At 64.7% G+C, this 13,937-nt stretch overlaps 1 protein-coding gene across 1 annotated transcript; it reads right to left on the bottom strand.

Moving 5' to 3' along the window:
• Positions 1-1,398: 1,398 nt before the first annotated feature.
• On the bottom strand, positions 1,399-10,852 carry PEAR1 (platelet endothelial aggregation receptor 1). The gene is made up of 22 exons (XM_048289066.1): positions 10,746-10,852; positions 9,031-9,123; positions 8,841-8,945; positions 8,120-8,220; positions 7,927-8,019; positions 7,132-7,378; positions 6,935-7,049; positions 6,725-6,861; positions 5,991-6,203; positions 5,390-5,564; positions 4,797-4,917; positions 4,559-4,722; positions 4,366-4,468; positions 4,142-4,288; positions 3,925-4,053; positions 3,556-3,684; positions 3,264-3,479; positions 3,076-3,185; positions 2,862-2,982; positions 2,628-2,687; positions 1,877-2,065; positions 1,399-1,669 (listed from the first exon to the last, which is right to left on the bottom strand). Exons 2-22 carry the CDS (start codon positions 9,120-9,122, stop codon positions 1,518-1,520), a joined length of 2,919 nt encoding a protein of 972 aa, XP_048145023.1. The 5' UTR covers position 9,123; positions 10,746-10,852; the 3' UTR covers positions 1,399-1,517.
• Between the last annotated feature and the right edge of the window lie 3,085 nt (positions 10,853-13,937).

The raw sequence follows: 13,937 nt of genomic DNA, 5'->3' as shown, positions 1-13,937 counted from the left end.
GGGCTCTGCTGGGCTTTGCCCATGTCCGCACAAGCCTCTGCTCTATTCTGAGTCAGTGCAGATCTCCTCACGCTCTGCCCAGCCCACAGGAGCACCTGCTCCCCCCATAAGGCTCAAGGGGCTCCATCAGCCTTTGGCAGATCTCCCTCCCATGTCTCCACCAGCCTTTCTGCTGGCCAGATGGCCCCTTCTTCCTCCTGGGGCTTCTCCCTTCCCTGGGCTTCATGCAGGCCCACAGGTGACCCCACTCCCACTCCTGGCACAGTGTCAGCCTTTCCCTTCCTTGTGCTCTGTTCCCTGCCACGGAGCACAACGGGCACTGCCATACTTTGAGTAGGACCCAAAAGATTTTGGGTTCCCACCTCGTGCACACCCTGGAGGGAGCAGTGACCCAGCACGGAGCTGGGGGGGGGGAGCCCACAGTGCGCCTGGGACCCCACCAGTGTCCCCTTTCCTCCCACCATGGTGCCAGTGCCCTATGGTTCCCTGGCACGGACACTCAGCAGGGACTGGGCCACAGGCAGCCACGCCAAACACCCCCACTGCACACCAAACACCCACACTGCACACCAAACACCCACACCAAACACCCCCACTGCACACCAAACACCCACACCGCACACCAAACACCCACACCAAACACCAAACACCCCCACTGCACACCAAACACCCACACCAAACACCCACAGTGCACACCAAACACCCCCACTGCACACCAAACACCCCACTGCACACCAAACACCCTCACCGCACACCAAACACCCCCACTGCACACCAAACACCCCCACCGCACACCAAACACCCACAGTGCACACCAAACACCCCACTGCACACCAAACACCCCCACCGCACACCAAACACCCCCACTGCACACCAAACACCCACACCAAACACCAAACACCCACACCAAACACCAAACACCCCCACTGCACACCAAACACCCCCACCGCACACCAAACACCAAACACCGCACACCAAACACCCACACCAAACACCCCCACCGCACACCAAACACCAAACACCACACACCAAACACCCCCACTGCACACCAAACACCCACACCAAACACCCACACCAAACACCCACACTGCACACCAAACACCCACAGTGCACACCAAACACCCCCACTGCACACCAAACACCCCCACTGCACACCAAACACCCACACCAAACACCCCCACTGCACACCAAACACCCACACCAAACACCCACACTGCACACCAAACACCCACACCAATCACCCACAGTGCACACCAAACACCCACACCAAACACCCACACCAATCACCCACACTGCACACCAAACACCCACACCAAACACCCACACCAATCACCCACAGTGCACACCAAACACCCACACCAAACACCCACACCAAACACCCACACCAAACACCCCCACTGCACACCAAACACCCTTTATTCACCACCCGCGGCCCCGTGCTCAGGGACAGGAATGGTCCCAGGGTTCTCCAGTCCCCGCAGGGATCCCCCATCCCCTCGAGGTTGGTCCCTCGTCCCTCAGCGGTCCTTCCTGCGCAGTGGCGGGGATGGGGGGTAGTGGCGGGCGGGTGGCACGTCGTAGTGACTGGGGATGTGGCTGTTCTTGGGGGAGTCGTAGTGGCTGGGGGGGTCTCTGTGGGGGGGGCCGTCAGGCCCTTCAGGACAACTCTCTGTGGGGTAAAGAGAAGGCTGCAAGGGGACACATTCCCCCCAGGGTCGTGCAGCCCCCACCGCCAATGTCCCCAGGGTCACGTCCCCCCCAGCGCTGTGCAGCCCCTGTCACCGAGGCCGGTTCCTCCCTGGGGCTGTCCTCCCCATCACTGGGGTTGTGTCCCCACCGCCCAGGGCCACCAGGGCCAGGGGAACGCCAGCCGTACCCTCCTGTGGTGGCTCCTCAAGGAGCCCGATCTCGGCGTAGGACATCTCCCGCCGGACGGGGGATTTCATCTCCATGTAGCCGGCCTCGTGGGCCTTGGCAGTGGCAGGGGGCAGCTCCTTGATGGTGGCGTAGGGGTTCTCGCTGGCCAGGGAGCTGGCGCTGGCCCCCAGCCCCTCCCAGGGGTGCTCTGGAGGGAAGGAGTTGGGGATCCCCCCATGGCGGGGAGCACAGGGGGGAAGGAGCAGCTGTGTCCGGCTGTGTCTCAGGCAAGTCCCAGCCCCATCCCTTTCCTTTCCTATCCCATCCCATCCCATCCCGTCCCATCCCATCCCATCTCATCCTATCCCATCCTATCCTATCCTATCCTATCCTATCCTATCCTATCCTATCCTATCCTATCCCATCCCATCCCATCCCCATCTCATCCCATCCCATCCCCATCCCCATCCCCATCCCATCTCATCCCATCCTATCCCATCCTATCCTATCCTATCCCATCCTATCCTATCCTATCCTATCCTATCCTATCCTATCCTATCCTATCCTATCCTATCCTATCCTATCCTATCCTATCCCATCCCATCCCATCCCATCCCATCCCCATCCCATCCCCATCCCCATCCCCATCCCATCTCATCCCATCCCATCCCATCCCATCCCCATCCCATCCCCATCCCTCCCCCATCCCATCCCCATCCTTTCCCCATCCCATCCCTGTCTCTTCCCTACGCTCCCCATCCCACTCCCACCTTTGCTGTCACACTTCCTCAGGCCATGGCTGTAGGTGTAGCTCCGGTCCAGCTGCCCCCCTGTTAAGAGGGCAGGTTTGGGGTCCCCTCTGCTTTGTCTTCCCCCCAGTATGAACGTTCTCCACCCACCCCATCCCAGCCCCTTCCCCGTGGATCCTGAGCAGGGAGGGGACTCAGGGATCCACCCCACTCTGGCCAAGATCCACAGTGGAGCTGCCCCCCACTCCTCCTTACCCCTTGGGCCCAGGGCTGATGCTCTGAGGTGTTTCCAGTCAGGAGGCAGTGTGGCATTGCCTTCGGGGCCGTAAGGGCTGTAGGGTCTCTCCGTGCTAGGGAAGAGCTGGGTGCCAGGCACCTGAAGCCCAGAGAGGGGACGAGTTGGCCCCGAGGGTGGTGGCAGTGCTGCCCCATGCCGCACTGTGCTGTCCTGTGCCACACCCTGCCATACCTTGAGGGAGCTGGCTCTGTCCTGGGGGCCGGGGGCTGGCAGCGGGCACTGGGACAGGGTGTGGTAGCTGGGATTGGAGTAGTAGTGCGCGTGGTGGCTTGGTGGCACATCTGGAGGGACAGGAGTCAGCCTGGTGCAAGAGGGGCACCGGGGCTGGGGCCGCATCTCCAGCACCACGCCGGGCTGACCTGGCACCATGTAGTCAGAGGTGTCCGTCTGTCCTGCTCTGTAGGCCACGGCCAGGTGCCGCCGCTCCTTCCCCCTCTGCCGGTGATGGTAGCACAGGGTTGCCACCACCACAGCCACCAGCAATACCACCAGGGCCACCAGGCTCAGCACCATGCCCAGGGGGCTGTAGGCTGCAGGGGGGGCTGGCTCGATGGTGTAGGGCTGGTCAGGGTTCCCTGTGGGGTGGGGAGGAGTGTCAGTCCTTAGGGTGGGCGAGGGAACCCGGGGAGCTCCCGCTCTGCCCCGACTCACCGGCCTCACAGTGGGGCCCAGTCGTGCCTGGGGCGCAGGGACACGTCCCGTTGGTGGGGTCGCAGGTGGCGTTGTGGGGACAGCGGCAGAGCTGCTCACACTGGAGCCCAAAGGTCCCGGGGCTGCAGGCTGGGGACACAGGGGTACCATACAGCTCCACACCGGCACCATTTGGCCACAAGGCGGTCAGGACCGTGGAGGTCCACAGGAGCCTGTGTGGCTCCGTACTGCCCAGGCCAGAACTGCCCAGGGGTCACCCAGGTGGCCACGGGCACTTCTCTCTCTTGCTCCCTCCAGACCCCCCATCTGAATCACGGGCACCTTTCTCCCCACACCCCTCAGCCCTGAGCCCCCCGAGCCCCCACTCACGCTGGGAGCAGCGGGGGCCCTGCCAGCCCGGGGTGCAGAGGCAGGAGCCGTTGTTGGGGTGGCAGGAGGAGCCGTTGGCGCAGGAGCAGCTCAGGGAGCAGCGCTTGCCGTAGCGGCCGGGGGGACAGGCTGGGGAGAGAGGGGCGGGCTTGGCCTCAGCTCAGGGCTTAAGGACCAGGCTGGGAGCAACCTGGAGATTTGGGGGGCGTTGACTCACGGCGCTGGCAGGTGGGGCCGCGGTACCCCGGGGCGCAGGTGCACGATCCGTCCTGGGGGGAGCAGGAGGCTCCGTTGCGGCAGGAGCAGGACATGCGGCAGCCCCGGCCCCAGGAGCCGTGGGCACAGCCCTGCTTGCACTGCGGGCCTGCAGGGAGAGTGAGGGATGAAGCTCAATGGCTGAGGGCACAGGGGGGTCCCCCCAAAGCCCGGTGTCCCCTTTACCTGTCCAGCCGGGCAGGCAGTGGCACTCTCCCGTCAGCGCGTCACAGCCATCAGCGTGGGCACAGACGCAGCGCTCCCCGCAGCCTGCCCCAAATGTCCCGTTCTGGAGCAAGGGGACAGGCTGGGGAGTCAGCGCAGGGCGGTGCCACCGAACCCCAGTGCCAGCAGCGCCAGCACAGCCAGAAGGACTCACTGGGCAGGGCTGCAGGCAGTGAGGGCCCTGCCAGCCCGGGGGGCAGTGGCAGGTCCCGCTCTGGGGGTCGCAGGCTGCCCCATGGGCACAGTCACAGCTCCGGTTGCAGCTGGGACCCCAAGTACCAGCAGGACACGGCATCGAGCAGTCAGGTCCATGCCAGCCTGTGGGAGGAGGGGACAGTGGGGTGGGTGTGGGGCTGGGGACTGGGACCCCCCAGACCCCGGTGTGCACCCACCTTCCTTGCAGAAGCAGGAGCCGTCGAGCGGGGAGCAGGCGAGGGCATGCTGGCAGGAGCAGTGCCCTGAGCAGTTTGTCCCGAAGGTGTTGGAGGGACACAGGGAGGAGCAGTGCTCGTCCTGAGTGTGGGGACCAAGAATTCAGGACAGACAGGACCCCTGCCCAGGGCTGGGGAAAGGACCCCCACAAAGTGTCCAGGGACCGCCCAGCTTCTCTTGGTAACCTGGTGCTGCAGGGGAAGTGGAGAACCCCCAAATCCCCATTCTCCCATGGGAGCCCCAAGCTCTCCCCGGGGTTGCCCAGACCTCCAAGTTGCCCGCCAAGGATGCCCACATACTCTGTCCCCCCCAGAGGATGCCCAGACCCTGAAACTGCCCTCAGAGATAACAAGACCCCCAACCCATCCCCGAGGATGCCCAGACCCCCACGATTCCCCCAGGGGTGCCCAGACCCCCACGTTTGCCCAGCCTCCAAACCATCCAGACACCCCGATTCCCCCCAGAACCATCCAGAGCCCCCATGATCCCTCCAGCACCACCCAGACCCCCACTCTCCCCCCATGCTGCCCCAGGAGCCCCCCGTGCCCCTCACCGTGTAGCCAGGGGGGCAGTGGCAGTGGCCGGTGGTCCCATTGCAGACCCCCCCATGGAGGCAGAGGCAGCTCTGCAGGCACCCGGGCCCGAAGTAGCCAGGGGGGCAGCTCTCATTGCAGTAGAGCCCAGCCCAGCCAGGGAGGCAAACGCACTCCCCAAGCATTGGGTGGCAACTGGGGGTGCACGCTCAGAACCCCAGTGCTCCCAGTATGGGGCACTGGCTGTGCTGGGAAGGGGCTTTGCAAACAGGGGAGCACAAAGCACCTGCCCCAGGTGGGGATTGAAGTGTTCCTGGTCACACACACTGCTGGGTGAGGGTGCAGGGGCATCGTGGGGGGAGGAGGCAGGAGAGGGTGAGGTTGGTGCAGAGGGAGATGAGGATGGAGGGGGTGAGGATGATGGGAGAAGATGAATATGGTGGAAGAGGTGAGGATGGTGGGAGGAGCTGGGTGGGATGGGGATGTTGGGGTGGGGTGGGTTGCCAGGATGGGATGGGGATGCTGGTGTGGGATTGGGGATGTTGGGGTGGGATGGGGTGCCAGGATGGGATGGGGATGCTGGGGTGGGATTGGGGTGCTAGGATGGGATGGGGGCCATACCTCTGGCTGTGCTGGGGGTGGCAGAGGCAGCGGCTCTGGCAGTGGAGGCCGTAGAGGCCAGGCAGGCAGTGCCGCTCCTCGCAGCGGCTGCCCTGGAAGCCGGCCTCGCACAGGCAGCCCCCGTCCACGTGGAAGCACTGGCCCCCGTTGGCACAGTCACAGCTCTCCTGGCAGTCCTGCCCGTACCGGCCCACTGGGCACCTCTCCTGGCACCTGCATGGGGGGCGGGGAGGTGACACAGCCCCGCTGAGAGCTGAGGAGGTCTTGGAGTCCCCCATAGCCCCAAGCTGAGGCCATCCAGGCTCTTTGCATGCCAGACTGGGGAAGCTGGAGGTGCCTGGCCTGCATGGACACCTGGTACTGGCAGCAGTGGGTCGTGGTGGCCCCGTTCCCATGTGCCACATCCCCACGTATCTCCTACCGTCCGTGTGCCCTGTCCCAGGATGCCCCCTCCCTGTGCCCCTCCATCTCCACCTGCTCCCAGACCCATGGACCCCCACTCCAAAGTGCCCTGTCCCCAGGTGTCACACCCCCTGCCCCCCATCCCTTTGGCCTTCCAATCCCCCCAGCCCCTCATCCCCCTCCCCTCCATCGCTTTGTATCCCCAGTCCCCAGCCCCCAGTGCCCCCACAATCCATGTCCCACTCATCCCCCTCCCCTCCACCCCCCCAATACTTCAGTCCCCCATCCCTGTATTCCCTGTTCCCCCACCCCGTGCCCAGTTCCCCCCTCACTGCTCTCCGGTGAAGCCAGGGGCACACTGGCACTGCCCGCCGTGGGGGTCACAGTGGCCCCCGTTGTGGCAGCGACACTCGCCCTGGCAGCCGGGCCCAAAGCGCCCGGGGGGGCACGGCACGGAGCAGATCTCCCCCTGCAAAGGAGCACCAGGGTCAGCAGGGGAGTCTGAGGCACAGACCCCGTTTGGGGGGGCACAGTCCTCCTACCGTCCATCCATGGGGGCAGACGCAGGTGCTGCTGCTGGAGGGGTGGCAGATGCCCCCATTCTGGCAGGGACAGGGAGTGGTGCAGGATGTCCCCTCAGGGCAGGGCACCTCACAGCTGTGGGGGGTGAGGCGTGAGCAGGACCCTGCCTGGGGCTGGCAGGGGAGGGGAGGGCACAGAGTGAGGGGTCCCTACTCACAGGGGGCCGCTCCGCCCCGCTGGGCAGAGGCAGGCGCCAGTGGAAGCGTTGCAGGGGGCCTGGTGGTGGCAGGGGCAGGACAGGTGGCAGCCCTGCCAGTAGGTGCCGGGTGGGCACGGCTGGCGGCACAGGGGGTCGGCGAAGCCGGGGGGGCAGGAGCAGACCCCGGTCAGGGGGTCACAAGGGGCCCCATGGTGGCAGGGGCAGCGCTGCCCACAGTCCGGCCCCCACGACTGCTCATCACACTCTGCATGGGGGAGAGCAGCGGTGCTTCCCATCCCATCCCATCCCATCCCATCCCATCCCATCCCATCCCATCCCATCCCATCCCTTCTTCCCCAGACCCTCCTCATCCTATGTCCATTCCCATCATGTCCCCTTCTTGTCCTCATCCACGTTCCAATCCCATCCTCATCCCATCTCCACCTCCACCCCATTCCCATCCTATTCCTGTTCCCATCCCATCTTCCTCCCCATCTTACATTTGTCCCAATCTCCATCCTCGTTCCAACCCATCCCATTTTCCATCCCCATCCCATGCACATCCCAGTCTCTCGCCATCCAACGCCATTCCCAGCCCACCCCCATCTCCATCCCATCTCCATTCCCATTCCAATTCCATCCCTACCCCATCCTCCAACCCTGTCACTATCTCCGTCCCCAGAGTCTCCATCCCCAACCCCATTAACCCCTTGGGTATCCCACCGTTGCTGCCCAGTTCTCCAGGGACACCCACTGCCCCATCCGCCACCCCTGGTTGGGGTCCCCAGCCCCAGCTGCCCCCAGTTCCCTCACCGCTGGAGCAGCTGGGGCCGCGCCAGCCCGGCTCGCACTGGCACAGCTCGGGAGCGACGCAGCGGCCGTGGACGCACTCCTGGCTGCAGTGAGCTGGGGGACATGGCCAAGCACAGAGTGTCCCCAGGGAGCTCTGGGGACACCCTGCAGTGGGACACAGCCCCAGGGCCCCCCAGCCGCTGTCCCCACTCACGGACACAGGAGTCCCGGCTCTCGTAGTAGCCCTGGCAGCACTGGTAGCGCCGCCGGTATTCGGTGCGGATGGCCTGGCGGTACTCGGTGCGGTACACGACCCTGCGCCAGCGAGGGGGACACTGACCATCCTGTCCCCCTTGGCCTTGGGGACACCCGGCACTGGGACATCCCCCCCAGCCCCTCTGGCCTTGGGCACAGCCCCCCTCCAGCCCTTCCAGGGCCTTGGGGACCCCCCCTGTGCTGGGATAACCCCCCTCCAGCCCCCCTGGTCTTGGGACACCTGCATGGGGACAGCCCCTCTCCAGCCCCCCTGGCCTTTGCAGCCCCCCCATGAGCTTGGGGACCCCCTGCACAGGGACAGCCCCCCTCCGGCCCCCCTGCCCTTCGGGCAACCCCCCTCCAGCCCCCTCCCCAGCCTTGGGCACAGCCCCCCTCCAGCCCACTCAGTGTCCTTGTTCCACCCTGGAGTGGGACATTCCTCCGCCAGCCACTCACGACCTTGGGGACACCCTGGGGTGGGACAGCCCCTCCATGAGCTTGGGAACACCCTGCGGTGGGACAGTCCCCTTTCAGTCCCTCATGGCTGTGGGGACAGCCTCCCTCCATGCCCCTGATATCCTTGGGAACACCTTGCAGTGGGACTCCCCCCCTCCAGCCCCCTGGCCCTGGGGACACCCTGAGGTCCACGAGGGTCTCTGGAGAGCTGGGGGTGCTCCCACCTCTGCTGCGGGCAGGGCAGGGAGAGGCCCGGCCCCCCGGGACAGGGCTCACTGGAGGACACGACGTGGGGTTTGGTGTACGACTCCTTCACTGGCGCAGTGAAGCTGCGGGTGGGGAGATGTGGGGTGACTGCAGGTCCTGGGAGACCCCAGCTGTCACTGTCCCCCTCCCCTGTTCCCCCAGTCCTACCTCTCCCAGTAGCTGCAGACGTTGGGGTCTCCAGGGCGGAGGGCAGCCAGGAGCCCGGCATGCACAGCCAGCACCGCGGCCCGCAGCAGCATCCTGCACGGAGAGACCACGGCTTCAGCCCGTGCCCCCGCACATTCCCGCTCCCCACCCACCGCCCCCGGCCCCAGCTCCAGACCCGACCTCCCTGCAGGGCTGGCTTTGCATTCCTCCATCCAGAGAAACAGCCCCGGCCCCGCTGCTCCCCCAGCGCCGGCCCGTGCCAAGGGGAAACTGAGGCACGGCCGCTCAGCAGCCTGGGTGGTCCCACGCAGCCTCATCCCAGCATCCTGAGACGCCCCGGGGCACATCCTGGCATCACCCCGACCTGTTCTGCCAGACCCCATCCTGCCACAGGTGGGAACCCGGGGTGCCAGGGCGGGGTTGGGCACGGCGGCTCCAGCCCCTGGCACGGCGCCGCACGGCCCCACTTCAACCCGTTCTGTGTTTATTCCCAGTTGTGTTTCCTGGATCCAGCGGCTTCTTGCTCAACCCAGGGAAGGTCCGGCTCTGCCGGGGCGGCTCTAGGAGCGTTGCCAGCTGGAGGCCAGGGTGGGAGGGCCGGCGACCCCCCGAGCCCCCCGTGCCGGGCGTGCTGTTTACTGGGATGAGTGTTTCAGGGCAGGACTGCCGTGTGCCAAGGAGGAAACAGAGGTTTCCTGGTCAGCACAGCTGGATTTATGGGGGCTTCCTTGCTGCTCCAGCCATAGGACACCCCAGGGGTGCTGTCCCGGCAGGTCCCTGGGTTCATCCTCCCCCTCACCAGAGCCCGCGCTGCGTTTTGGGGCCAGAGCATCCGGTTTTGGGTGGAAAAACTGTTTAGTGAGAAAGTTTCCCCCCATTTCCCTTCGACTCCCGGCAGTGAGGAATTAATTGCTCATCCGCTGCCAAAATTCCCTCCCATGGACCCTGCCGAGGAGGGAGAGCCAGAGGAACCCCAAGCTCTCCCCAGTGCCCCACTCATCCCCAGCCATGTGGGGGGACCAGGGGGGTCCCAGCATTGCTGGGAAAAACAGGAACCACGGGGAGATGCTGGCAGGAAAAGCAAGGAGTCATCACAAGGAGGAAGGGGCACGTCCCCTCTGCTCCTCAGCGTGGGGCTCAGCCGCGGGAAAGAGCCCCCCCGAGGTTGCCATAGTGGCAAGAGACCCCCCAAGACCTGGCGCTCCTCTCCCCACCGGTGTCCCTAAGAACCCCCCGGGTGGGATGAGAAGCACCAGTCACTGGCGATGGGGGTGAAAGGAGCCTGTGGGGTGAGGCCAGGGGACCAGGGTGCCCGTCCCTGCGGGGGACACGGTGCCACAGCCACTATCTCTGCCCCGGCGCTTCCTCTGCCACAAACGCGTTTCCTCTGCGGACCCGCAGGGCTGGGTGAGGGCGAGGGGGGCACGGGTGCAAGTCAGGGACAGGGGCAGGGACAGGGTCAGGGGCAGGGTCAGCACTGGGGTCACCGCGGAGTGTCGCAGCACTGTCCCACGCCCCGTCTGCTGTCCCCCAGCCACGGTCCCCTCACCACCATCCCCTCACCACTGTCCCCTCACCTTGGAACCTGCAGCATTCCCAGGCCCCCCCCGGCGCTGGGGACAGTCCCCTCCGACAGCACCCAGCAGGGCACGGTGCAGCCCCTCCAACCCAGCCCTGGCCCCGGGGTGCCCCGGGCGGGGGACAGTGGCACTCACCTGGCCGGGGGCCGCGGTGGCAGGCAGGGTCAGGGCGCAGCGGCCCCGACACGGGGCTGGCCTGGCCGGCCGGGATGGCGCAGCGCGGCCGTCGGAAGCGGAGGGAGGGCTGGAGCTGCTCTCAGGAAGTTTGGATGTGGAGTCAACTACGGAAAAGGGAAAAAAATAAAAAAAACCTAATTCTTTTTTTTTCTTTTTTTTTTTTTTCTCTTCTGTCCAGAAACCAGCTGGTTTTGGCACAGCAGCACCGCCGGGGCTGCTCACACACAGCACTGGATGGGGGGGGGTCTGTGGGGACATCCTGGTGCAGCCCCTCAGCTGGGTCCTGGTGCTGGAGGGTGTCCCCTTCCCGAGGGCTCTGTGGCACCCATGGGTGCAGGACCTGGCCCGGGCTGTCCTGCAGGGCTGGGACAAGCGAAGGGATCCCCTGATGGGGGGACAGCTGCTCTGTGGGGAGGGAATGTGGGGACCAGGGTGTGCTTTGGCTTCAGGGCAGCAGCTGCTGGCAGCAGAGCAGAGCCCAGGGCTGGTGCCCAACATCCCGGGCACGGCATCCCTGCATCCCAGGGACACATCATCCCTGCATCCCAACATCCCGAGCACTGCATCCCTGCATCCTGGCATCCCGGAAAGACATCCTCCCTGCTTCCCAGGGATGTATCATCCCTGCATCCCCAAATCCCAGGTACACATCCCCCCCACATTCTGGGCACACATTGTCCCTGCATCCTGGGCACACATGATCCCCACATCCCAGGATCACAGGCACGAGTCACCCCTGCACCCCAGACACCCCAGCCCCACACTGCAGGATCCCTGGCCATGTGTTCCCCTGCATCCCAGGATCTCTGGCCATACATCACCCCCATATCCTGGGATCCCTGGCCTTGCATCACCCCTACATCCCCGGATTCTCAGCCATCCACCAGCTCTGCATCCCCGGATCCAGACTGTGTATCACAATTATATCCGGGACTCCTGACCATCTCCTCGCATCCCGAGATCCCCGTGTCACCGCGTGTCCCCCCGAATCTGGGACCCCCGCCCAGGCAGCTCAGCGCCACGGGCCCCCCTGCCCAGCCGCCCCACACCCCCAGCACACATTAGCGGCCTCAGCGGCTCCCGAGGCGCCGTTAATTGCTCTGCTCGTTACAGGAACAGCTCTAATCACTCACAACGATTTTCACGTCCCAGGGAGACTCAGCTGCCCGCCCCCCTCCCCGTCCCCCTCGCCGGGTCTCCATTAGGATCAAGCCCACCCGCAGCTGGGGCCCCGCTGTGGCCACCCCAAAACGGCGCTTCCCGGAGCAGGGGTAGGCATCGAGAACGTGGGGGCTGCGGCGTCCTGGTATAGGAAAGGATATCGGTGATGGGACAAGCTGGGGACATCCGGAGCTGAGGATCTGGTGGGGAAGTGACCCGCCCTCCAATGCCTTTTAAGGTGTCCCCAGGGCGGTGGGGAAATATTGCTCGGGGACACTCCAGTGGCACTTCGGTGCCGAGATGCCTTTGCAGCCCCCCCGGGACCCTTAAACCCAGAGAGGACGGAGACCCCCAAGTGCACTTTGGTGTGGTTGGGGCTGTGCGGGGTCCATCCCTCTCAGTGCCAGGACACAGCTGGATTCCTCAGCTCCCCTAAACATCCACCCCATCAGAAGGGGAACCCCAAACACACGACTGATCCTCTTAGAGGGGGTCTGGCGTCCCCTTAGGAGCTTCTGGGAGGGAGTGGGACCCTCTAAAGAGCAGACCCAACCCTGCCATTGTCTGAGGCGGTGGCACCAGGGCGCAGGAGGGTGGCACAGCCAGGATGGGACCCCCGGGGCAGGATGTGGCTGGGGACCACCAGCAGCTGCGTTGGCTGCACGAGGCAGAATCGGGTCCGGGACCCCCCAGCCCTGCTGAACCCGGGTTAGCAGGGCCAGGCCCCGGTGCCGCTGGGGCGGCAGCTTCGCCCGGGAGCGGAGCCGTTAATTACCTCATTGCCAGAGTCCATTACCGCTCCCCCCGGAGCCGTGAAATGGAGAAACTTCGCCAGGAGGGCGGGGGGGGGGGGATAAAATCGATCGCGGGGCGAACCTTAACTCTTCCCTGGCCACTCTAAGGGGGAAACTGAGGCACGGGGAAATTGAGGCAGCGTCACCCCATGAAGGAATCAGAGGTGTGGGTGCAGGAAAGCCCACCCTGTTTGGAGAGGAGGTGTCACCACTACACACGGTCTCTTTTGGGGCACTGCTCTGCGGCAATCTCCAGCATGGGGCTGGAAAAGCTCAAGGTTGTAATCTAGTTCCTTCCTCAAATTAGATAAGAGGGAAAAAGGCCATAAATCAGCGTGGGCAGCGATTAGAGACCCCAAGGAAGCAGGTGGGGTGCTCTGCCAGCCAGGCAGAGCTCCAGCAGAGCCGGACCCTGCCCATGCCAGCTCCCCATTTCCCGGGGCGGGACCCTCGGCAAAGATCCAGGGCCGGCCAGAGGGGCCTGACCCCACTGCAGGGCTTTGGGATGCGTTACAGGCTGGGAGCTGCCGGGCGCTGGGGATGGCTCCCACTCCCTCCAGTTGTCCTTGTGACACATCCAGCCCCAGCCACTGGGCACAGCCAGGTGCCCTGCCAGCCCCAAGCCCCTCAGCACCCACCACAGACCCCCTGACTACTCCCACCTTGTGCCATGCCTCAGTTTTCCCAGCGACCCTACTTTACTCCTGCTTGTCTTGGGTCACAGGGGGTAACAAAGGAGCTGCCAGGGCTCTGCCTGTGCTGCCTAATTATCCAGATGAAATCAATTCAGCTCCATTATGGTCAAATCCAGGTCTCAACCATTACCAAGGCGGCTGGAGAGCCTGAGGAAGGATGACGGAGTGGACGCTACAGGGCATGTGATAACCCCCTGGTTCCAATGCGAGGACACGGGGAAGGGGGGATGTCACTCTTTTGGGGGGATGGGTGTTGGCTTTGTGCTGCTAAGTCCCATCCTCCCCCTGGAGTCCTTGGCGAGGAGACTCGGGTGCCCCAGGCCTGGCTATGGCACAAGCATCCCTGGAGCGCTGCTCAAGGTGGTCCTCATGGCACAGCCAAAACCGTCCCTTTCTGGGCTGGGGATGAGGACACCATCCCTGCACCAGGCTCAGGTCCCTGGGAACAAAACACGGCATCCTGGGCACCTGCGACCCCTGTATCCCAGGTTCCTGGGCAC

The sequence above is a fragment of the Corvus hawaiiensis genome, chromosome 29, assembly GCF_020740725.1.
Source record: "Corvus hawaiiensis isolate bCorHaw1 chromosome 29, bCorHaw1.pri.cur, whole genome shotgun sequence".
Taxonomy (NCBI): domain Eukaryota; kingdom Metazoa; phylum Chordata; class Aves; order Passeriformes; family Corvidae; genus Corvus; species Corvus hawaiiensis.
This window is presented reverse-complemented; position numbering and strand designations above follow the sequence as displayed.